Raw genomic sequence first — 23,483 nt, 5'->3', positions numbered from 1 at the left:
TACCTGCTGACCGAGAAACGAATGACCCCATTTCAGAGAGAGCTGCGCCCCCTAGCGCTTCAGACCTGGTTTTACACCCCCAGGTGTTCATAGTTGCTGTCCGAGGTTCTCAATCGTATTTATAAACTTTTATAAAGGACTAACCCATCGACACAGAGCATTTCCAGATCAAATCTAAACCTTATACGATTTTATTTAACTGAAAGACCTGATAGCACCAGTTTCCTGAACTGACCTCACCACAACATGGACGATTCACACTGTCATCCTTTTTAAACGGCTCAATTAGTATAATCCCGAGGGTTGACCACCGCGAATAAGGCAGCTTCTCCAAAGGAATACTTTTGTTTCGTGTCTTCTCCTGCGTGTTTAAACGTGACAGCTCTAATTAACCCAATAACTTGGGGCGATTGGCTAGAAACCTTAACTTTACTTTTAATTGAAGGTTTCATGTGTTAAGGTCAGGGGAATGGCTGTACCGCCAACCCCGCTGCTGAATGGGAGATGACTTGATACCCGGTGTATGTATCCACGCTTTCTTTGCAAACTGCTCTTCTGTTATGTTTGAGATATCCAGTTATTTGGCTTATGGTGCATCGCATTTCCTTTGAAGAGTTCATGGTTGGATTTGAACTCGTAGCGTTGAACTACCGACATGGACGCGGGGAAAAAAGGTAGGTTTAAATTGATTAATCTAAAGTTTTAGTATCTCTGAGGATTTACATTGAAAACCAATCTTTCCAGTTAATAAGCTGCTTGCCAAGCAACTATCCCTCCTAAATATCATATGATGGACTATTGACTCCGTAGGTAAACAAGTGTAGTAGGTGACTGTAGGCAGTATTTGAAGCCATTTGGATTGACAGCTGATAACGTGTTTTTGATTTGGTTATTATAAAAGCTTTGTTTGCTACACCTTGAACTACAACGTCAATTCAATAGGACTTGACAATTATGATACAATGATCATTATATATTGTCATTTCACTAATCTTGTAAAAGGGTCGGCCTAATTGGTGTCTCATTTATTTACATTGCCTAGTACTGGTTGATAATTTATAGGCCTTACAATTGATATTATTACCTGCAGCCACTGGCCAACAGATGTTCACAGCTAAATGTGGGGCTATGTATCATGCTGCTCCCAATAAAGATGTAGGTCACAACTCATCTTATTCAATGCATCCTCTTGAAATAAAAAATAGTCCTGCATGGCTATGGGGGCATGTCTTGTATAATTACTTGATAACTGTAACATACATTAAGATTCGGGCCAAAATGCACACAATGAGCCTGGTCACTTCAGCTATTCCAACCCCTAGGAACAGGCTCAAGCAGCCTCAGCAAATGTCCGTTGCTGATCACGTAATTGAATGACAATATGACTGTTTACTGTACTTTCTGTATTTCTCCGGGTCTGTGCTCTACCACAGATGACTGATGACTGTACTGTACTGTACTATACTGTACTAATTGCTGTACCCTCTGTATTTCTCTGGTTCTGTTCTCTACCACAGATGCCTGTTTACTGTACTCTCTGTGTTTCTCTGTGCTCCACCACAGATGCCGCCAACGAGGGAGATGGCGGGAAGTCGGACACCCTGGGCTCCAGCGGCTCGGCCAGGAAGAGGGGCGGGGGGGCCAAGAAGGCCATCCAGGCCAACAAGTCGGCCCTCAGGGCCCCCCGAGCCCTCTGCTGCCTCACCCTCAGCAACCCCATCCGCATGGCCGCCCTGGCCCTCGTCGAATGGAAATATCCTGTGGGCTGCGTGCGTTCATTTGGGCGTTGTTTACGTAGGCAATTTACTTATGCATTTTTTTTGTTGTCATATTTGTTGAAATTCTCTTAACATCCCAACACCAAGCAATGAATCAAATGCTTTGACCTGATTAGAAAAATCTGGTATCTTTGGTTGTCATAGGCCGGTAATAAACCCGTCCAGTCATTTAGTTTGGCCCGAATTAAATGAACTCTCTATTCACCTGCCCGCTTACCTGACTGCACCCTCGCCCTGTACTCATGGCAAATGACCGGACCTTGCACAAAGGCTTGGCACCTGTTTCTAAAGCTAGCAAGCCATTCATGTGTTTTTGGGGAGTGGCTTTGTCTCATTTCTTTTGCTTCTATGTCCGTATTTGCCGTCCCAGGATTATCTGACTTGCCTACCCTAGATTTAAATTGTGTTATTAGTTGTTGTTATTCAGTCCTTGACTCCAGTCCTGCAGGCCTTTCGATATATTCATCCTGCTCGCCATCTTCGCCAACTGTGTCGCTATGGGAGTCACCAAACCCTACCCAGACGATGACTCCAACGCCACCAATCACAATCTGGTGAGTTATCTCCACAAATGTGGATTTGTATCAATGCAAGTATAATACAAAAACCACCATGACTTGAACGTATGGCATTAGATGTATGGAGAGACAGACCGACAGATCGACAAACTTGCATGCATTCATTAATACATAAATTTATATACATGCATACATGCATACATACATACATACATACATACATACATACATACATACATACATACATACATACATACATACATACATGCATACATACATACATACATACATACATACATACATACATACATACATACATACATACATACATACATACATACATACATACATACATACATACCTGCACTTGAACAAAAATTATAGATACATCCTTAATGCATATATTTAAAGGAAAAATACGTTCAGTATATTATAGAATATACCTTAAGAATATATCTTAATTAAAAAATAAAATGTGTCACATTTCATGTGATTAATGAAATGAGTGTAGCCTCTAGTACAATTATTTTGACAGCAGCTATTACCGAGAGGGTAATAGTTCTGTTAAAGGATAATGACATTAAGGAAGAAAAAGTTGTGGTCAGTCAGAGGTCAGGTGATCCTCTCAGGAATAATGACACTTACCATCTGCTTGCTTTCTTCCTCTCTCTCTCTCTCTCTCTCTCTCTCTCTCTCTCTCTCTCTCTCTCTCTCTCTCTCTCTCTCTCTCTCTCTGTTTTTCTCCTTCCCCTGTACATCACTAAACTTTCATTACGTATTCAACTAAAAAGCACATTGCTTATCAACAAAGGAGTGTTTTTTTAATGATGGTTGGATCACAGCACGTAATGGGACTAAAGACCCTCTTCACGTAAGACAAACCCATGTATAGCTCATAATACTAATGAAGGGTCTGCTCTTTTATAACCAGGAATGTGGTACATGGTCAATGTGGTTTATCTCCTCTTGTTTGGTCTACTGTGCCCTGGTGCATAAAAGTTACAGAAAATTAGTGTTATGAGCAACACCTGTGTTTGTGTTTTGCAATTAACAAGTCATCGTGGCTCACGCAGTCGGTCAGGTTCTCTACTGTGCCAGTAGGACGTAAAGCTGACAGTGGCACTGATTAGCAGAACTAGGCTGAAGGTTACTGAAAAGGTATACAGTGACCGGATTAAGCCTGCAGGATAGACACTGGGTTAAGAGGTTACAAAGCCACCGGGATAAATACGTCACACAGACTTTTCTTTTCTTTTGTTCTTTGGAGTAAAGGGAGTGACTAATATTGTCCAGCGAAAAAGTAAACTAAAGTGATAGTATCAGAACGCTAGTAGCTTCTTGTATTTGTAATAAAGGTGACCATACTCACAATGACTTACCCCATTTCCTCTCCTGTGTGTATCCAAAATATAACCCCTAGCTATGAAGCAATAGGGTTCCTGCCTCATTCAGGTCAGATCCACCCTTGTCCTAACAAGGAAAATATAGGACAGTTTGCCTGAAGACTCCCTATTCCTTGTGTGTGCTCAGGAACAAGTAGAGTACGTCTTCCTGGTCATCTTCACCATCGAGACCTTCACTAAGATCCTGGCCTATGGCCTGGTCATGCACCCCAGCGCCTACATACGCAGCGGCTGGAACTTGCTCGATTTTGTCATCGTCATCGTCGGGTATGTTGACACACATACAGTAGATATGCACTGTCGCATGATACGTATGTACCGCTGGCACGTATGTGATGAGTTGTCACATGTCACTGTGGATGTGTGTGTGTGTGTGTGTGTGTGTGTGTGTCGTGCAGGCTGTTCAGTGTGATGGCCGAGGGAATGACGGACCACAAGCCAGGGGAGGCCCACCACGCTGCAGGCAAACCTGGAGGGTTGGACGTCAAAGCTCTGAGAGCTTTCAGGGTGCTGCGACCGCTCAGGCTGGTCTCTGGAGTGCCGAGTAGGTTCTCATGGTCCCCAAGGCACTTCTTTACAGATTGAGTCCATCGTTTTATGAACTATGAGTATCTTTCTGCTGTGACACCCTGATTTCCGGTCTGGGGTTAAAATAAGAGGGATATTGTCTTATCTCCTGTGTTGTGCACCAGGTCTCCAGATTGTGTTGAACTCCATCATGAAGGCCATGGTGCCTCTGCTCCACATCGGTATGCTGGTCATGTTTGTCATCATCATCTACGCCATCATCGGCTTGGAGCTCTTCATTGGCAGGATGCACAAAACCTGCTACTACCTGGGCTCAGGTCTGGACATAAACCGCAGATCACCTACGTCTGTACCACGTGTGGCCTAGAGTTGTGTTGTTTTGACCTGGACCTAATCAAGCTAGCAGACAGACAGACAGACAGACAGACAGACAGACAGACAGACAGACAGACAGACAGACCGTTAAGTAGATAAAAGAGAGATTGTTAATTTGTGGTTTTCTGATCATGCTTGAACATATACATTAGAAACTGATTATTTTGCACTTGCATGCGCTTATAATGCATTTCAATACTTTTTGTTTCTGCCTTCTAGAACTAATGCTGGACGATGACCCAACACCTTGTGCTTTTGCGGGAAACGGGCGCTTCTGCATGTCCAATGGGACAGAGTGCAGGGGAAAGTGGGAGGGGCCAAACGGTGGGATAACAAACTTTGACAACATATTCTTCGCTATGCTGACCGTGTTCCAGTGCATCACTATGGAGGGCTGGACAGATGTGCTTTACTGGGTAACTAGATTCTTCCATTCCTTCTGCATACTGAATGTTATATCCTCCTCTGCCTCCCATTCTGATAGGAAACTATTTTAAAGTGTTGTCTTGCCACTTGCTCTCTCTTGCTTCTTATCCGCGCTTCATCCTCTACACAGATGAACGACGCCATTGGCTTTGAGATTCCCTGGATCTACTTTGTGTCTCTTGTCATCTTTGGATCGTTCTTCATCATCAACCTCGTATTGGGTGTGTTGAGCGGGTATGTGGAGAAAACCCATTGTGAAAACGTGCTTTTTTGTGTATGTGTCTGCTGTCCATAGTAGTGTCAAGCTAAATGGAGTAAAACCATATCCACATACATCTATGTCGGATTTATTGTCCATTAGATAAGGGACAAACAAGAAATTGATTTTATAATAACATCCTTCCATTCCTATTCTGTGTGAATGTAAATGTCGTTGTTGCGTGTGCCTGCGTGTATGCGTTCCTGTGTGTGTGTGCGTGTGTCTGTGTGTGTGTTTTTGTGTTTGTGTGTGCATGTCTGCCCATGTGCGTTCCGTTGTTTGTGCATTCCTGTGTGTGCGTTTCTGTGTGTCTGCGTTCCTTTATGTGTTTGTGCGTTCGTGTGTGTGTGCGTTCCTATGTGTATGTGTGTGTGTGTGTGCGTTCCTATGTGTATGTGTGTGTGTGTGTGCGTTCCTGTGTGTGTGCCATCCTATGTGTTTGTGTGTGTGTGTGTGCGTTCCTGTGTGTGTGTGTGTGTGTGTGTGTGTGTGTGCGTTCCTGTGTGTGTGCTATTCTATGTGTGTGTGTGTGTGTGCGTTCCTGTGTGTGTGCGTTCCTATGTGTTTGTGTGTGTGTGTGTGTGGGTGCGTTCTTGTGTGTGTGCTCTCCTATGTGTGTGTGTGTGTGTGTGTGTGTGTGTGTGTGTGTGTGTGTGTGTGTGTGTGTGTGTGTGTGTGTGTGTGTGTGTGTGTGTGTGTGCGCGCCCTGGCAGAGAGTTCTCCAAGGAGCGAGAGAAGGCGGTGGCGCGCGGGGAGCTGCAGAAGGCCCAGGAGAGCAAGCAGATGGAGGAGGACATGATCGGCTACATGGACTGGCTCATCGAGGCCGAGGACGTGGACGAGGAGGGCAACAAGCGTGAGCATCACTGCACACACACACACACACACACACACACACACACACACACACACACACACACACACACACACACACACACACACACAAATACAAACAAAGACAGACACAAACACACAGACACACATAAACACACACACACTTATGCCCCCAAACAACTGCACTGTTCATATGCATCAACACACTCATGAACCAACAAACACAGGGACCTTGTGTACACCTCTGTAATCAAATGACATGTATCTATATATTGAAATATATAATTTTTTTAACCAATGTACACACACACTCACAAACATGCATTTTAAGTGCTGTAACCCTCTTCCGTTTCTAAAGGTGCTGCAATAGCCAAGAAGAAGATGATGAAGAAGTTTGGCTGGTACAAACAGAGTGAGGATGGAGGTATGTCTGCCATCTTTCTGCTCCTTCTGTTTCCACTCTTTAGCACGTTTAGTTGATTTAGACTACTTATATAAGATGGCCCCGACTCTCTCTTTAAATAGAGTCGGATTCTGACGACGACATCGCATATCTCGATGATGACAACGGCTTCTGCGCTTCCTTGATGTAAGACAAGAACAACGTATAACGTCTAAAAATGTTGTGTGTTTTGTAAGAATTGCTCTCCTGAATAATACGTTTGTTTTCTCCTTGCTCACAGGGCAAAGATGATGGCCAACAGTTTCTGGTGAGTCATTTGATATTTCATTTGATATAAGTAAAGTAATTTAAGAATAAAAAAAATGTTAATCAAATGCACCGCCAGCCATCTCTCCCTCAACCCACTTCCATGTCTCTCTTCACTGCCCTGTCCATAAAAGACACAGAAATAGCCTGTAAACCCCCAGTGTGTTTTACCACTCGAGCCCCTCTCCCGGTGAGTCACCCCTTGTTTTGTCCCGTCGCCCAGCGACCAGCTGTGCCAGCTGAACCACACCATGAGGAAGAACTGTCGCGTGGCCGTGAAGACCAACAACTTCTACTGGCTGGTCCTGCTGCTGGTGTTCCTCAACACGGTGGCCAGCGCCTCCGAGCACTACGGCCAGCCCACGTGGCTCACCGAGATGCAAGGTCAGCCCCGCCCACACCCCGCCTCCTCCCACAGCCCTCCTCCATAGTACCCACCGTACTCTAACAATATCAGATAATCATACACCATACAATACAGGAAAACAAAAACAAAATAATAAAGGGAAAAATATAGAACCTTTGCTTGTGTATTAATGAACATAAAGGGTCCAGTAATAAAGAAGACATCAAACGTACCTCCTTGTGCCCCAGAGCGCGCCAATAAGATCCTGCTGCTGCTGTTCACGCTGGAGATGTCCATGAAGATGTACGCCTTCGGGCTGCAGATCTACTTCATGGCGCTGTTCAACCGCTTCGACTGCTTCGTGGTGTGCGGCGGCATCCTGGAGACGCTGCTGGTGGAGCTGGAGTTCATCCCCCCCATCGGCATCTCCGTGCTGCGCTGCATCCGGCTGCTCAGGATATTCAAGATGACCCGGTGAGACACGTCCTCTCAGGTTCATGGACTTCGTTGGGTCCAGGGCTGGTCATTAAGGTTCTAATAGCAGCTCTGAGGCTGGGTTCAAATGATGCCTTTAATCAAAATCTAAAGTCTCTAAAGTTGGTTCATTTTGACATTTGTATCCACAAATACAAAAAATTTAAAACGAAATTATTTGCTGTTAATTGATCAACAACAGAACAAACTGTCAGTATTGTGCTATGAGAGTCGTATATATGAGTAGTAATTGAATCAGCACCTCAGAATCGAATTCCAAATTCATATCCAAATGTTAACATTTGAAAGAAACATTGAATGAAGCAACATCAAGCGTCACTCAATTGACTGAGAAGGAGAAGGTATCACCCAGAGAAAAGAGACTGGGCGGTCGTAGCCAGAGACACTGGGAGCTCCCAGCCAGTCGGCTGGTGCTGTGGGGAGCAACACACGGGGTCGACCACCAGGGCGCCCCACACCAACATACTGCAGAAAACACTGGCGAACTGGCCCGCTGCATGGAAGATGGAGAAGATTGGAAGCACCGCTAGAGGACTTATCTGAGGATGACATCGAGAGACCGTCTGTTTATAACAAGGTGCTCTCTGATTCCTTTTGTAAAAGCTGTTGTCTTGTGTTGCCAGGCACTGGGCGGCCCTGTCAGATCTGGTGAACTCTCTGCTGAACTCCATGAAGGCTATCTGCTCCCTGCTGCTCCTGCTCTTCCTCTTCCTCATCATCTTCGCCCTGCTGGGCATGCAGCTGTTCGGAGGCAAATTCAACTTTGACGAGACTCAGATGAAGAGGAGCACATTCGACTCCTTCCCACAGGCCCTGCTCACCTGCTTCCAGGTTAGCAGCTCTGTTATGGAGCAAAACATGGCCAATCCCTCTCCATGCTTCATGAGCGGATCACATGATCCTGTCTCATTGACAGATCGGTCACCATTCATTCATTGATTCATTCATTCATTGTTTTCTTTCTTTCTTTCTTCCTTTTGTGGACTTTCTGTCTTTCTCTCTTTATGTCTGTCTGTGTGTCTTTCTGTTTGACTATTTTTCTGCATCCTTGACCGTCTGCCTGCCTCCCTGTCTGTCTGTCTACCCACCCGTCTGTGTGTCTGTGTGTCTGTGTGTCTGTGTGCAGATCCTCACCGGGGAGGACTGGAACGCTGTGATGTACGACGGCATCATGGCGTACGGAGGGCCCATCTTCCCCAACATGGTGGTGTGCATTTACTTTGTCATCCTCTTCGTCTGCGGTAACTGTATCCTTTCTAAGAACACCATCACGTGGTTATTCAAACTGGGAGTCTGATTTTACTATTAATTATTGGATGTATAAAGTGGATCTTTAACTGTAAATCCAGACATCCTTCTCAACGTCTTCTTGGCTATCGCTGTGGACAATTTGGCAGGCGGAGGCGGTAAAAAGAAAGAGGAGTAAGTAGCGTTCTCAGTGGAGGTTTTATAAGGCATACATAAATCTCAGATTAAGGGTCATTGAATGTACATTCTTTTATGTAGGTTAATTGGCAGCGTCACAGAGCTGTCGTGTGTTTTCAGTCAGACCGACTCCTCTGTAACTGTCATGTCTGATTTGTAGGGAGAAAAAAGAGGAAGACGACGAATGGGATGAAGATGAGGAGAAGGAGGATGAAGATGCAGGGGTAAAATATATGTTGTAACCTTGACTGTGCCTTCTGATAAAAATGGAAGTCACTGAAAGAAAAAAATTGTGTCTTTGTTCTCCACCTGTGCAGAACGAAGAAGATGACTGGCAGGAGAACGAGGAGCTCAGAGCCATCGAGGGCTTGGAGGGTGAGTGGGGAGGGCACTGTTGCAGAAGGCTGCTCACGCTGTCTGAAGGCCTATCGGTTTATTGGATTGTTCTTGTGCTGCAGGAGTGGCTCCTCTGAAACCAGAGTTCTCTGGGCCTAAAGAGAAGATCGTCCCCATTCCTGATGGGAGCTCATTCTTCCTTCTGGGGAAGAAGAACTGGTAATTAGAGATTCTACACATGTCTTTGATATGGATGCAGAGTTGAAGTGCCATCCTGATTCTGCTGTGTTGAAGGCAAACACAAAGCATTCACTATAGATCTCATCTCACATCTCACTGTGAAAGCCGTTCAATTCATTAGTGGTCCATTATCCATCTGAAAGATGTGCCCATCAAATCTTTTAAATTCCCATGACTCTGGTTGAGTGTAATAATAACTGTGTGGTTATGTGGGTTACAATGTTTAAATTCTAACTCTAATCTAATTTACTACTTTTTTGTTCTGAACTATTAATATAGTAATGTGCCCTGCTCAATTCTGCAGTGTTTTATGTTGACGTTTATAGGTTAGGCTATTTTGCAGTAAAAGTTTCCACTTGCAGGTTACCTTCTGTGTCTCTGCAGTCGGGTCTACAGTAATGAAGAAACCTGATGCAATGCTGCTTCATTAAGACATGCCCCATGCTCTGTTTATTAGGATGTGTTGCATGTTGTATGTTCGTTCTCTCACTCTATCCACCTAATCCCACCTGCAGCTTGCGAGTGGCCTGCCACAACCTCATCCACCACCCCTACATCACCAACTTCATCCTGGTCTTCATCATCCTCAGCAGTATCTCACTGGCCGCTGAGGATCCCATCAAGTCTCACTCCTTCAGGAACATCGTAAGAACGGCTCCAGAGGCGGTCCGTGACGAGCGTCCAGCAAAGTGCTGGACGCTAGGTTGGGCGTTTAGAAAACATAGCCAGCCGACAGAGTTCAGCGCTTTTAACTCCTAAAGCGTGTATTTGGGTTTTGAAATGAGGTTGCCGTTTAGGTTCCAAGAAGTTGGAACATCGAGGTTGTCCACTACACCCGGTTGAAGTCCAGCGCTAAGCTAGTGTCCTTCAACGTTAGACTCATTGGCAACGCTGGCAACGCCGACGCTCAAAGCTCATCATGTGTTCACCGCTTCACGCCTTCAAATGAGCCGATGCATGTTATTGATAGTCTTGATATACATACCGTTTGTTTTTTCTCCTCCAGGTCCTCGGCTATGCTGATTATGTGTTCACCTCAGTGTTCACAGTGGAGATTATTCTGAAGGTAATCACAGTCACCATGATTTGATATTGTAAAGACTCCAATCATGTCCCAAAAAACAAAGAAAAAACACATTTATGATTATGATTCAAGTTTTCCTGTCCTTCTAGATGACCGTTTATGGAGCTGTTCTGCACACGGGCTCCTTCTGCCGGAACGCCTTCAACCTCCTGGACCTGCTGGTCGTCAGCGTGTCCCTTATGTCCTTCTTCCTCCAGTGAGTCAACACGCTCCAGTGGCAGCCGGCCCTCCTCTGAACACCGACGAGATCAATTACTGAGAGAAATATTCTTTGGTTGAAACGTGCTATTACGATCAACTGTCATGTTCCTCTTCTGAGTAAAAACCGAGACATCTTTAGCTTGCCGTAGGGCTGATGCTCTCCTGTTGCTGCTTTCAGCTCCAGCGCCATCTCGGTGGTGAAGATCCTCAGGGTGCTGCGAGTGCTCAGGCCTCTCAGGGCCATCAACAGAGCCAAGGGCCTCAAGGTAGCCACCTCGGCCTTCCTTCCTGCTTTCCTGCTTTCTTACTTTCTTACTTTCTTTCTTTCTTTCTGTATGTGTCAGTCTGCCTTTCACATTCTATCCTTCTGTCTGCCTTTCTGTCTTTATTCTTTCTGTTGGTCTGTCTTTATCTCTTTCTTTCTTTCTTTCTTTCTTTCTTTCTTTCTTTCTTTCTTTCTTTCTTTCTTTCTTTCTTTCTTTCTTTCTTTCTGTGTCAGTCTGCCATTCTCTTTCTTTCTTTCTATCTGCCTTTCTGTCTCTCCTTCGTTCTGATGTTTTTTCTCTCCTTCTTTCTTTCTTTCTGCCTTTCTTTCTGTTGGTCTGTCTTTCTCCTTCATCTTTCTACCTTTCTGTCTGCCTTTCGGTCCGTCTTTCTTGCTATTGGTCTTTCCTTCTCTCCTTCCTTCTTTCTTGCAAACATAATAGTATTTCCTAAACGAAATTGCTTTCTTTTGTGTGCCCACAGAACGTTGTGCAGTGTGTGTTCGTGGCGATCAAAACCATCGGCAACATCCTGATCGTCACTTCCCTTCTGCAGTTCATGTTTGCTTGCATCGGCGTGCAGCTTTTCAAGGTGCGTGGATCTTCTTCTCTGTACCTGACCGTTTCCATGGGCTCGGATCATTCTAATCTCTGGCCAGCGGGTTCTGGGCTGGCTTGCTGATGTCCTCACTCACCCGTCTGTCTCTCTCCTCGCTCTAGGGGAGGTTCTACAGCTGCACAGACGAGGCCAAGCACACGCCAGACGAATGCAAGTAAGTAAGGCCCTTGCTCTCTGTCTGAACATTAAGAGGAACAGCATTGTTAAATATCTCTGTGGTTGTTGTGTGGAACCGAAGGGGAACCTTTGTGGTCTACAAAGACGGCGACATGAACCACCCCATGGTGCGGGAGAGGATCTGGGAGAACAGCGACTTCAACTTTGACAACGTGCTGATGGGCATGCTGGCTCTGTTCACCGTGTCCACGTTTGAAGGCTGGCCGCAGTAAGTGATAACATGACGATGTATACGGATGAGGTATTTACTATGTAGTTGATTGGTAGACACTTTGATCCAAAGAGACTTAAAGGTGCCTTGAAGTCCTTACATTGATACACCGAGGTCTACAAAGGACTCTGTAGATTCATGTTTTGGGCCTCTCCTCGTCCAGACTTCTCTACAAGGCGGTGGACGCCAACGCCATAAACCGGGGCCCCATCTACAACTACCGCGTGGAGATCTCCATCTTCTTCATCATCTACATCATCATCATCGCCTTCTTCATGATGAACATCTTCGTGGGTTTCGTCATCATCACGTTCCGAGAGCAGGGGGAGGCAGAGTTCAAGAACTGCGAGCTCAACAAAAATCAGGTTAGTTCATTCTGCCGCTATTGAAACATTTCCAAAGACAAAGAAAGAGGTGGATATGATGTGATGGATGTCCTTCTCTGCTCCTGTGTCCTTTACAGAGACAGTGTGTGTACTATGCTATAAAAGCACAGCCTATAAAGATCTACATTCCTAAGAACCCGTCGCAGCTCAAATTCTGGAGGATCGTCAACTCCAGCCAGTTTGAGTACATCATGTTTGCTCTGATTCTGGGCAACACGCTCACACTAGCTGTTCAGGTACGTCTGGGCAGATAGATAGGTTTTGTGTTTGATGTAGCTTAAGTAATACACACTAATGCTGTGTTGATGTTTTAAGATATATTATATTATATTATAGTTATATTTAATTATTCTCTGTTGCTTTTTCCTCCACTAGCATTATGAGCAGTCCAAACTGTTCACCTCCATCATGGACATCCTCAACATGATCTTTACGGTAGTTTTCACTGGGGAGATGATCATCAAACTACTGGCTCTTCGAGCTCATGTACGTTTTCCTTTCTTATAGCTGCTATACATATGCAGAAACATCAACAGATGATCCCTTTACTATGCAACATCATGTCTTTCTTCTCTTTTCTATTCCATAGCATTATTTTATTGACCCCTGGAATTCTTTGACGCTTTGATTGTCATCGGCAGTGTTTTGGATATCGCTGTTTCTGAATTAAGCGTGAGTTTCATTACTTTAAAGAAATATCAGTTTATATCCAGTGGTTAATTTGAGATGCATCCTCATGTTTCAATATTAACCGTAATGTTGTTTTATTTTCTCCACAACTTCTCTCTTTTGGAACTGAATTGTAATCTAGGGGGGAGGTGAACACGCTGAGGTAAACCTTGGCAGAATATTCAAAGCACACACACACACACACACAAAATAATCCGCTCGTTCAATACTTAAAAACGTTCATACAACATGGAAGGCCCTCTATTTATAAGTTTTTCTCTCTCTCTCTCTCTCTCTCTCTCTCTCTCTCTCTCTCTCCTCTCTCTCTCTCTCTCGCTCTCTCTCTCTCTCTCTCCTCTCTCTCTCCCTCTCCCTCTCTCTCTCTCTCTCTCTCTCTCTGTCTCTCTCTCTCTCTCTCTCTCTCTCTAAGTTTTTCTCTCTCTCTCTCTCTCTCTCTCTCTCTCTCTCTCTCTCTCTCTCTCTCTCTCCTTCTCTCTCTCTCTCTCTCTCTCTCTCTCTCTCTCTCTCTCTCTCTCTCTCTCTCTCTCTCCTTCTCTCTCTCTCTCTATCTCTCTCTCTCTCTCCTTCTCTCTCTATCTCTCTCTCCAGGGTGGAGGCAAAGGTGAAAGTGGAAAAGTGTCCATCACCTTCTTCCGTTTGTTCCGAGTCTTGCGATTGGTCAAATTACTCAGCAAAGGGGAGGGCATTCGAACCCTCCTCTGGACCTTCATCAAGTCACTCCAGGTCAGCGCAGAATTCATTCAAATCATTCTCCAAATGTTTGAATAATTTTAACACAAATGTAATTCAGAAGGGCTTTAAGTCGTTTATGATAATGAACCGTTAATAGCTGTTTTGTTTCCATCCTAAAAGGCTTTGCCCTATGTCGGCCTGCTCATCGCCATGATATTTTTCATCTATGCTGTTATCGGCATGCAGGTGAGTCCCTCTAACCAACCTGAGCTAGAGTAACCTCCTCCGCTCAGGCCTTGATCAGAAGATTAGAAAATGGGTGACCATTCATTCAATAAATTAATGTGGAACAAAGGGAAACATAGAAACATTGAATAATACAAACAGAGATCGCCTGCTTCATCACTCAGAATCAGATCAGTACCTCTGAGGTTCTTGTCAGAAAAGACCTCCAACTCGCCCCGTTTTCCCTAACAGACATTTGGGAAGGTGGCCGTGGATGAGAGCACCCACATCAACAGGAACTGTAACTTCCAGACCTTCTTCATGGCTGTGCTGCTGCTCTTCAGGTTGGTTCTATCGCTGCTGTAGTTCTACTACACCTCACTTACAAACTACAAAACGCTCCCCACAAGAACAACGGATTTCTTATAGGTGCTTAGAGGAAAACTTTGAGAGACTTCAACGAGGACCCTGTTCTCCGATAATTTTGTGTGTAAGGCCGACAGACATTTTTGAAATTGGTCCGATATTGAGTAAGAACGCTGCAGCCGTAATTATTGAAAGACGGATTGCCATGTATTCCTTTGGGGCAATAGTACCACAGTAATGGTCAAAAGTGCTTGTTTTTGCCACTGAAGACTCATTATATTCGATCATTACATAGAAGCGAAATCACACTCTTGCTTGACCACGGTCTGTTTCTTATTGTGTCCGACCACGTCTTGCTAAGGTAGAAGATTGAAATCTTGTTGTAGGATGTTTCCCTATTGTCATTACAATCTCAACTCTCCTTCACCTGAATCATGACCAGGTAACACTAATCTACGCTTATCGTAATCCAACAAAACAAACTCTCTGCTTTCCAGCTCTCACTCACATTTCAACTGTTCACTTCCTGCAACAACAAATTTTACCTCCTTGAGCGAGACTTGGCCATGATCAAGTGAAAGGTAATGAAACTAATTGTGTTTCTTTTGAGGGATCTTTTCCATAATGATCGAATATAATCTCAGCCACTCAGTGGAAAAGATAAGCACTTTTAGAGGACGCATATTTCCAATCGCTATTGCCCCCAAGGAATAAATTGCAGCTAGTTTTCGCTTACTACGGCTGAAGTGTTCCTGCTCAATACTGGGCCAATCTCAAGGACCTCATTTGTTTAAATCCTTCTGTACATCAAGTCATCTCTGTAGCCCTCCCTGTCTCTCTCCGATACACCGGGGCTGACATCCCTCACTCCCGTCCTCTCTCCCCTCCCTCTTCCTACCTCCCCCCTCTCTCCCTCCCTCTCTCTCTATTTCCCATCTCCCCCCCTCTCTCCCCCCGCCCTCTCTCCCCCCGCCCTCTCTCTCAACCTCTCCCTCCCCCTCCCTCCCTCCCTCCAGGTGTGCTACAGGTGAGCAATGGCAGGAGATCATGCTGGCAGCGTTGCCGGGCCGACGCTGTGACCCGGAGTCGGACACGGTGCCCGGCGAGGAGTTCAGCTGCGGCAGCAACCTGGCCTACATCTACTTCATCAGCTTCTTCATGCTCTGCGCTTACCTGGTGAGAGGAGCCTGGCGGATTACAGCCCCACCCCCAGTCTGCTCACTCCATCTCCCGCAGCGCTTAAGTACAGCCCAAGCATGCAACCCATGCAGCTCAAGGCTGCTGTCAGGACAATCCTCGCAGAAGGGAAAGGGATATCATTTAAAGACTATTCACTTATTGTCTGTTATGATTTGGAGAGAATTTTTTATATATATTATGAATTAATGCTAGAGCACCCTGCAACCTCCTCAGTATTATATTATCCATGGTCCAAGTTTCTATGTCATTTTAAAACTGTTATCCGTTAGACTCACTAAGGTTCCATGTGATCACCATCTATGAGGATCTATGATTGCATCTAACAAATCACAATATTACAATTTGAAATAATACGCATTAATATTGCGGATGCCTTATTGCTGTTTTAATAAAATTAAATAAATGATTTTGCTTGGTCCTTCAAAGGACTTATGTATACCTTTGATTCCTGTGCCAAAGTGCATTTGTGGCCAGAAACCAGATTTGCTGGAATATCTATTCTCTGCCTGTCTTTCTCACTCAGATTATCAATCTGTTCATCGCTGTCATCATGGATAACTTTGAGTACCTGACCCGAGACTGGACCGTGCTGGGCACCCACCATCTGGACGAGTTTAAGAGAGTGTGGTCCGACTACGACCCTGAGGCCACGTAAGAACAAGAACCAGGCTCAGACCCTCTCCCTCCTGCTCAAGCCTCTCAGCAGACACCACATGTCCTCCATGTTATGAACGACGGAATACAAATCTATTCCCATCAAACATTTAGCCGAGGTTTTTACCTCTTGAATTCACTGCACTCACATTTATATCGTCAGTGCTTCGGTGTTGGGGTGCTTGACTCCCTGAGATTGAACCCCAGTATCCAGTCTACCATCATTGACCAAGATTCCCTCACCTGTTCCCTAATGACATGCCTGAAACCGAATTCAATGTATGTCAAGGATAATGACCTACTGACTCAATAGTAAACACATTTAACCTTCTGCTTAAAGACTCTGCAGGGCCAAAAGTGATTCTGCTGTCTTGTGTGTTTGAGTCAATGTCTAACTGGTCCCGTGCCTGCTCTGCGTGTGTTCCCTGCAGCGGTCGCATAAAGCACATAGACGTAGTCACCATGTTGCGCAGAATTCAGCCGCCGCTTGGTTTTGGAAAGCTATGCCCTCATCGCGTGGCTTGTAAGGTAAGACACGCAGAAGACGCATCCTCCATTTGGAACTTCCTACGAGTATTGAACCCTCAAGCGATGATAACACAACGATATACCCATATTATCCACACCGTTGTTCATCTGAACCATCGTCTATATCTGTATCTGCACCAGTGTAGCACCATGTCTAACTCTAAACCCTGAGGTAAACAGAGGATTATCAGGGTAATCAGTATTAATAGATCACGTTCGCTATGTATTCATATCAACAGAGACGCAAAACACATGACACATCCTGCACACACATACAGATCCTTTTACACTTTGCACCTTCAAGCCTTTCCCTAGGTTAATCTGCAATCTACCGTCGCACACCACACTTAGCTTCTCCCCGGCTCTGGGGCGCGCCTTCCACTTCCCCCTGCCAATCCTATTAGTGCCTCCCTCCTCCTCCTCCCTCCCCCTCCCCCTCCTCCCTCCTCACCCCGTCTCAACCTCTCTCGCCCAATCAGAGGCTGGTTGCCATGAATGTGCCGCTGCACGCTGATGGGACCGTCACCTTCAGCGCCACTCTCTTCGCACTGGTGCGCACCTCGCTGAAGATTAAGACAGAAGGTGATCCTGCCCTGCCCCCACATACACGCACACACCACATATACACAAATACAAACGCACAGATGTCACACCAAAACGCTTAAACCCACATGCACTTTTAATTACACCGGTGTGAAGTGACCTAGCGTGGAGATTGCCGTGAGTTATTGTTTATGTTTGTATGCCCCTGTGTGTAGGACCCATTGACCAACAGAATGAAGAGCTAAAGCTGATCATAAAGAAACTGTGGAAGCGCACAAAGCCTAAGCTCATTGATGAAATCATTCCGCCACCTAGAGGTAAGCTGCAGAACTACAACCTGTTGGCTAGTTCTCTGATGAAGACACGTGTGGTGGATTAAGATATAAAACTCACAATTTGTGCATTAATGTAGCTGAACATCATCATTGCATAGCATATCACCTGACCTAGTCACCTGACCTCAACTACTAAATATATGTCAGCCATTTTCTCTGAAACAGGGCCCTAACAATGTATTTTCCGTGTTCAGGGGATGAGGTGACCTGCGGGAAGTTTTACGCCAGCTTCCTGATCCAGGACTATTTCAAAAAGTACCGCAAAAGGAAGGAGAGGGAAAGAAAAAGCAAGAAAAAGGACAAGGCAGCAGCTCTTCAGGTAAACCTCCTGCTGCTGCAGTCAGAGCTCGGACTCTGTCTACCTCACTGACCACGACAATCAACCAGATTTTTGCGTGTGTGTGTGTGTGTTTGTGTGTGCAGCAAGGGCTGCGCACGCTGCAGGACCTGGCCCCGGAGATGCGCCTGGCCATGGCCTGCGACCTGGAGGACGAGGAGGCCGTGGACATGGGAGACGAGGTGTTTGACGGCGGGGCTGAAGCCTCCGCCCCCACCACCCCCACCACCCCCCTGCCGCCGCCGGACCTGGCGGAAGAGACCGCCGTGTTCCTGGAGGACCCGCCCAAGCTGGCCAACGGGGGCGTGATCACAGAGCAGGTGACGTGGACGCCCGACCACCTGCGGCCGGACTCTCTCGTCCCGGGGATGAGTGTGGTGTTGGAGCAGCCCCTGAAGTCTGAGTCCGCCAGGTGGGGCCACCGGCTCTCCTCCGTCTTCAATCGATGTCCGCCCGTATATTTGGGTGCATTGTATTGAATATTCAATGCTGCACAATTGAGTTCCTTTAAAACTGACTTAATGTTCTCTTCTCTCCCGATCGGGCTTGATCTTCACCAGTGAGATGCTGTCTCCACCTCCTACATCCCCTCCACACCCTCCTCCTCCTCCGCCTCCTCCTCCACCAGTGGTGTGTGAGGGTGGATGTGAAGCCGGAGTTGAAACCACGGCAATTCACACAGCAGCTGTTGCGGCGTTAGTGGCTCAAACATTGCCGACTGAACCGATGATTGAAACGCAGATGGTGGAAACAGCGGTGGTCGAAGCGGCGGTGACGGACACGCCGCTGGTCGAAACATCCTTGGTCGAACCTGCGGTGGTAGAACCTGCGGTGGTAGAACCTGCGGTGGTAGAACCTGCGGTGGTTGAACCAGCGATAGCTGAACCAGCGGTGGCTAGTCCCACTTATGATCCAGTGTATTACTCTGAGAATACTGCAGAATACACACCGGCAGCAAATGGGTAGGTACACAGGAACGGGAGAAGGGATGCTTAGGGTATTTGACTGGTTTGCTAAGCATGTATATAGATCAAGACTCTCAGCTGAACGCAAATTAATATTTTACCCCACTGGGTCAATCCATTGCAATCACTTAGCTGATGCAATTATAAAATCAACTGTATAAAATGAAGAATCCTCACTGTGGTCATGACCAGAACCTTTAACATTCAAGAACTCTGACTCTGAGACTCTCTGTCTAACTCCGTCAGCATGTGGAGTCTTAACACAGAATCTTAATTCAGCGATTGGTTCAATGTGGCCGCTATTGGAGAAAAGTGCACGGTTATATGCGCTTGTACAGCTAGGAGGTGCCTAATTTGTTGGAATATAATGGGTGTCAATGGCTCACAAACTGCACTGAATCAGATTGTGTGTACTCCCTTGGGGGGGATGAGATTAATTCTGCATTAATTAAATCCTTTCTGATTTACATCTCCACATTGACAGAATCAACAATTAACCGGCAAGATCCTTGTCCTTTAAGGTGGATCAGAGGGTCAGCAGCCTGCATGAGTATCTTTGGCACCTTTTTTATCCACTTCTCCTTTCGTCTGCCTGCATAGATTCATCTACCCAGCCGTCCCCGCCGCCCCCGCGGAGACGGGCTACAGCGAGCAGAGCCTCAGCCAGGCCCCGCCAGGCGCGGCAGAAGTCCCCTACGGCCACCACAACAGCAATGGAGCCCTTCACGGAGAGGCTGTGGCTCCGGGGCCCAAGGTCACCTACACCGGGAACGGGTATATCGGGAACGGGTACTCTGAAGTCGGCTACAACGGCAACGGGAGCGTGGTCGTCAGCCTCAACGGCAACGGCAGCACTACCAGCTACGTCAACGGCAACGGCAGCCCCACCAGCTACGTCAACGGCAACGGCAGCCCCACCAGCTACGGCAACGGCAGCGTGGCCAACGGCAGCTACTCCCCCGGCGACTACCAGGGACATGAAACCGGCATGCAGTTTGTCAGGCGGCGCCTGCTGCCCGTGTTACCCACAGGTGGGGAACCGCGGCGGAACATTACCCTGTGAATCCTGGGCTGACGACACTCCACGCGCCGTGTGTCTCACAGTCGTGTGCCATTCTTTTGTTTCAGGGAGAAAGCCGTCCTTTAACCTCCAGTGTCTGAGGCCGCAGTCCAGCGACGAGGCCCTCCCCCCCCAGGGGAACTATCGGGGCAGCCTGCCCGCCCCCCGGTCCAGACTGCAGGTACACCGCACTGCTGCTGGGTGGGTGGGGAGAAACTGAGCCCAGGCGTTGTTTTTTCTATTATTGTTTATTGCAATAATATTCGACATGTATGGCAAACAGTGCACCTATGAAGTACGTGAAGTATCACATCATTTTTTTTACGTTCAGAAACATAGGAATAAACAACACACTTAAATACACAGGACACAACACAACAACTTTATGTCATAAAGGAAAGCAATAAGCTGAGGATGACATCTTGTGGACAAGACTAACCATTACACTGGTGCGAGGGCAAGCTGCGGTGGATAGTCTTGTTGCCTAGGAAGGGCCCAAACTGAGTGAAATCTCCCGGAAGAATCTAAGAATCAAATGTTCCTTTTTCTTTTTGCACTATTACCATTTGCAATGTTACCATTACCATTACTGTTACAAATATATCAAATATATCTGTTACAAATATATAAACAAACTTATGCTGCTTCTCTTAGATTTTATTATTTTATTGTCTATCTTTTTAACATACGTAATGTCCTTTTCTCTTCTGCACTTCAATGTTTACTTTTAGTGTTGTCTTATCTGTTGTGCATGGGCACTTTATCTGTTCACCGTGGGATAGTGAGAAACGTCTTCTCGATTGCTTTGTATGTCTACAGGTCAAGTAGTTGACATTAAAGCTGACTTTGACTTTGACTTTTAAGTGGAAGCAGAGATAAGCGCTGTTTGAATTCTCTAAATTCCAGCCTACGCTGGAACATCCTTCATGAAAGGAAGGAGATAAAACCTTCACACAATTCAATTAAGCGACACACCGTTCATGCGTTTACGAAAAAACAAAAGATCAACATGGCTGACAATTAATTTCATACAATCAAACTAATTGGGATTCATGCTGTTAAATATTGGTATATATGACAATCACACTCAACAAAGAGGACCACAACTGTTCATACACCGGGCCAAAAGAGCTAAGTTAAGATAATTCTAGGAAATGTGGGTATCCCAGCAGCACCTACAGGACAAAAAAAAAATATAATAATAATAATTAAACAAGAATAAATCAATGCAAAAAAATAAACAGGATCTGTGTCTATATCCCTGGTCCTAGTCTACATCCCTGTTGCAGGTCATTGTTTTTTGGGTTGGTGGTTCAACAACCCAACTCTCCTCTGACCTCTCTAGACCCAGCACAGCCTGGACTCTCGGCCCGGCAGCGTGCTGTCGGCGTCCCCGGCCTCCTGGGGCCACATGGCGGCCCCCACCCCCAGCGGCCCCGTGGGCGGGGGGGCCGAGTCCCTGGGCCGCCGGGGCAAGCTGCTCTACACGCCCATGCTCCTGGTGGACCAGGCCAGCGGCGCCCACCAGCCCGTGTGGACGGACGGCACCGCCAGCCTCCCCGTGGGGAGCCGGCCCACCGGCTGGTACCCCAGTCAGTCCAGGACCTACACCAGCGGCAGGTTGCCCCCCATCCTCCAGCGGGACCTCATAGAGAAGGGCAGCGCGGACAGCCTGGTGGAGTCGGTGAGTCCTCTGTCCTGTCGGTCGGGGGTCCAGCAGGAGAGATGCTCTTATGGGGAAACCCCACTTAAAGACTTTGTGGTGTAGAGAAGACATACCAGTTCATGTTTGGATTGATGAGTGACCCAAAAGTTTGGTTGTTGTTGTGAGGCCGAATGGAAAAGTATTACGAGTCAGTATTTGCATATTTGCGTATTTGCAATATTGGCCGTTGCATTAATAGTACAAAGATCTCGGTCAATATTGTTTCTTTCTGTCATTAGTTAATCATTTTGTGTTGTGACTTTGTCCTCCACCAGATCTTGATATCAGAGGGCCTTGGGCATTACGCCAGGGACCCCAAATTCGTGAACTTTGCCAAGCGAGAGATTGCGGAGGCGTGTCACATGACCCTGGACGAGATGGAGAACGCCGCCACCGACCTGATCGTCCGCGGCTCCGGACAGTCCCTCGGGCGCTTTGAGGAGGAGCTGGCGGACGAGATGAACTGCGTGATTTCATACTGAGATCGGCTTGAGGGAGTTCAGGTTCCCTGTTTCTAAAGAGTTTCTCTGTGTGCTTTGAGTTACTGATGTGTTTCGGAGAAACAGCACCAAATGTCTCTGGAGTGGGTGGGCGATTGCGTAGGAGTTATGTTGAGCAGTTATTTAACTTAATTCCCACGTAAATTGTATGTGTCACCAAAACAAAAGCACTCCACGGAAAGGAGCAAAATGAACTTGTGGAAATGTACAAATCATGAGGCTTAATTTGCAATGCCAAAAATGAACAGATATGTATATGTATAGCAGCTGCTGGTATACGACAATCTGTGGTCCATTCCACAAGGCTTCCACATAGGACTGGAACATTCTACATGATACCTGCTAAATATGAGTATTAAAAGGTATGATAGTTTTACTATGATAAGCTGCATTTTTGCATTATTTTGTAATTTTGTGTGTCATCACTTTATACGAATCCATTATGTTTGAGCTTATTAATCATCACATTCTAATTATATGAAATAAACAACATCAACAATTATTGTTATTATGCAGATTGTCCATATATCTATATAATAACTATGGTAAAAAGTCCTCTGGTGTGGTTGAAATCTCAATAAACAATCTTGTAAAGTATTTTCTTACCCAAAATATTCCCTGAATTAGAAGCAGAAGAAGAGATGGACAGACACTCCCACCTCCAGCGTAATCTGCAACGTGAAACCGCCGTACTGCATATCGGTTGCTATAATACTCAATTGATTAACAGTTTGATTTGGGCTGCGCAGAAAAATGTGGTAATGGGTATGTGGTCACCAGTAAGAAAATCAATATTTTTGGGGGAGTGGCTCTTCAGATATCTGAAATAATGAAATATGGAATGTCTTCAAGATGTTTACAAAGAGAAAAATAAGAATAAAATACTTCATGATGTTACTGTAGGGCTGCTGTTTCTGTGAATGCTCTGTCACTAAGGTATATTCAGGTAAAATCTTGATTGTAAGGAGTCGTTTCCTTTCAGACGTCACTCGTGATACCAGAAAAGCTGACTTTGCTGGTAACACTTAACAATCAGCCATCAATCGATTATTAACATGAGTTAATGCAGTAATAAGGATTAACTAACAGT

The 23,483-nt window shown here is 45.9% G+C and overlaps 2 protein-coding genes across 3 annotated transcripts; both read left to right on the top strand.

Annotated features, from left to right (window-relative positions):
• Positions 1–118: 118 nt before the first annotated feature.
• LOC132461366 (voltage-dependent L-type calcium channel subunit alpha-1C-like) lies at positions 119–1,986 on the top strand. Of its 2 annotated transcripts, XM_060056561.1 has the most exons (3): positions 119–521; positions 614–674; positions 1,564–1,986. In XM_060056561.1, exons 2-3 carry the CDS (start codon positions 656–658, stop codon positions 1,848–1,850), a joined length of 306 nt encoding a protein of 101 aa, XP_059912544.1. In that variant the 5' UTR covers positions 119–521; positions 614–655; the 3' UTR covers positions 1,851–1,986. The 2 variants fall into 2 exon arrangements, with proteins under 2 accessions (XP_059912544.1, XP_059912471.1); XM_060056488.1 differs by having other exon boundaries at positions 130–674; positions 1,564–1,974.
• Positions 1,987–2,154: 168 nt separating this feature from the next.
• Positions 2,155–23,290, top strand: LOC132460902 (voltage-dependent L-type calcium channel subunit alpha-1D-like). Its single transcript, XM_060055913.1, is given in 46 exon segments — positions 2,155–2,332; positions 3,827–3,966; positions 4,098–4,243; positions 4,392–4,544; positions 4,822–5,018; positions 5,159–5,262; positions 6,001–6,143; positions 6,480–6,545; positions 6,647–6,710; positions 6,805–6,831; positions 7,054–7,214; positions 7,425–7,650; positions 8,295–8,502; positions 8,798–8,918; positions 9,021–9,093; positions 9,257–9,320; positions 9,414–9,471; positions 9,555–9,651; positions 10,188–10,317; positions 10,679–10,738; positions 10,846–10,952; positions 11,136–11,223; positions 11,705–11,812; positions 11,941–11,993; positions 12,078–12,224; positions 12,391–12,592; positions 12,691–12,849; positions 12,989–13,099; positions 13,203–13,224; positions 13,227–13,285; positions 13,425–13,445; positions 13,892–14,026; positions 14,156–14,221; positions 14,453–14,544; positions 15,583–15,742; positions 16,290–16,417; positions 16,852–16,948; positions 17,428–17,530; positions 17,707–17,808; positions 18,021–18,145; positions 18,250–18,575; positions 18,724–19,125; positions 19,729–20,159; positions 20,257–20,369; positions 21,534–21,872; positions 22,169–23,290. Coding segments are annotated over 46 exon segments (6,198 nt in total). The 5' UTR covers positions 2,155–2,275; the 3' UTR covers positions 22,376–23,290.
• The last annotated feature ends 193 nt before the right edge of the window (positions 23,291–23,483 follow it).

The sequence above is a fragment of the Gadus macrocephalus genome, chromosome 1 (assembly GCF_031168955.1).
Source record: "Gadus macrocephalus chromosome 1, ASM3116895v1".
NCBI classification, from domain to species: Eukaryota; Metazoa; Chordata; class Actinopteri; order Gadiformes; family Gadidae; genus Gadus; species Gadus macrocephalus.
Note: the sequence above shows the minus strand (reverse complement) of the source record. Positions and strands in the feature narration are given on the sequence as shown.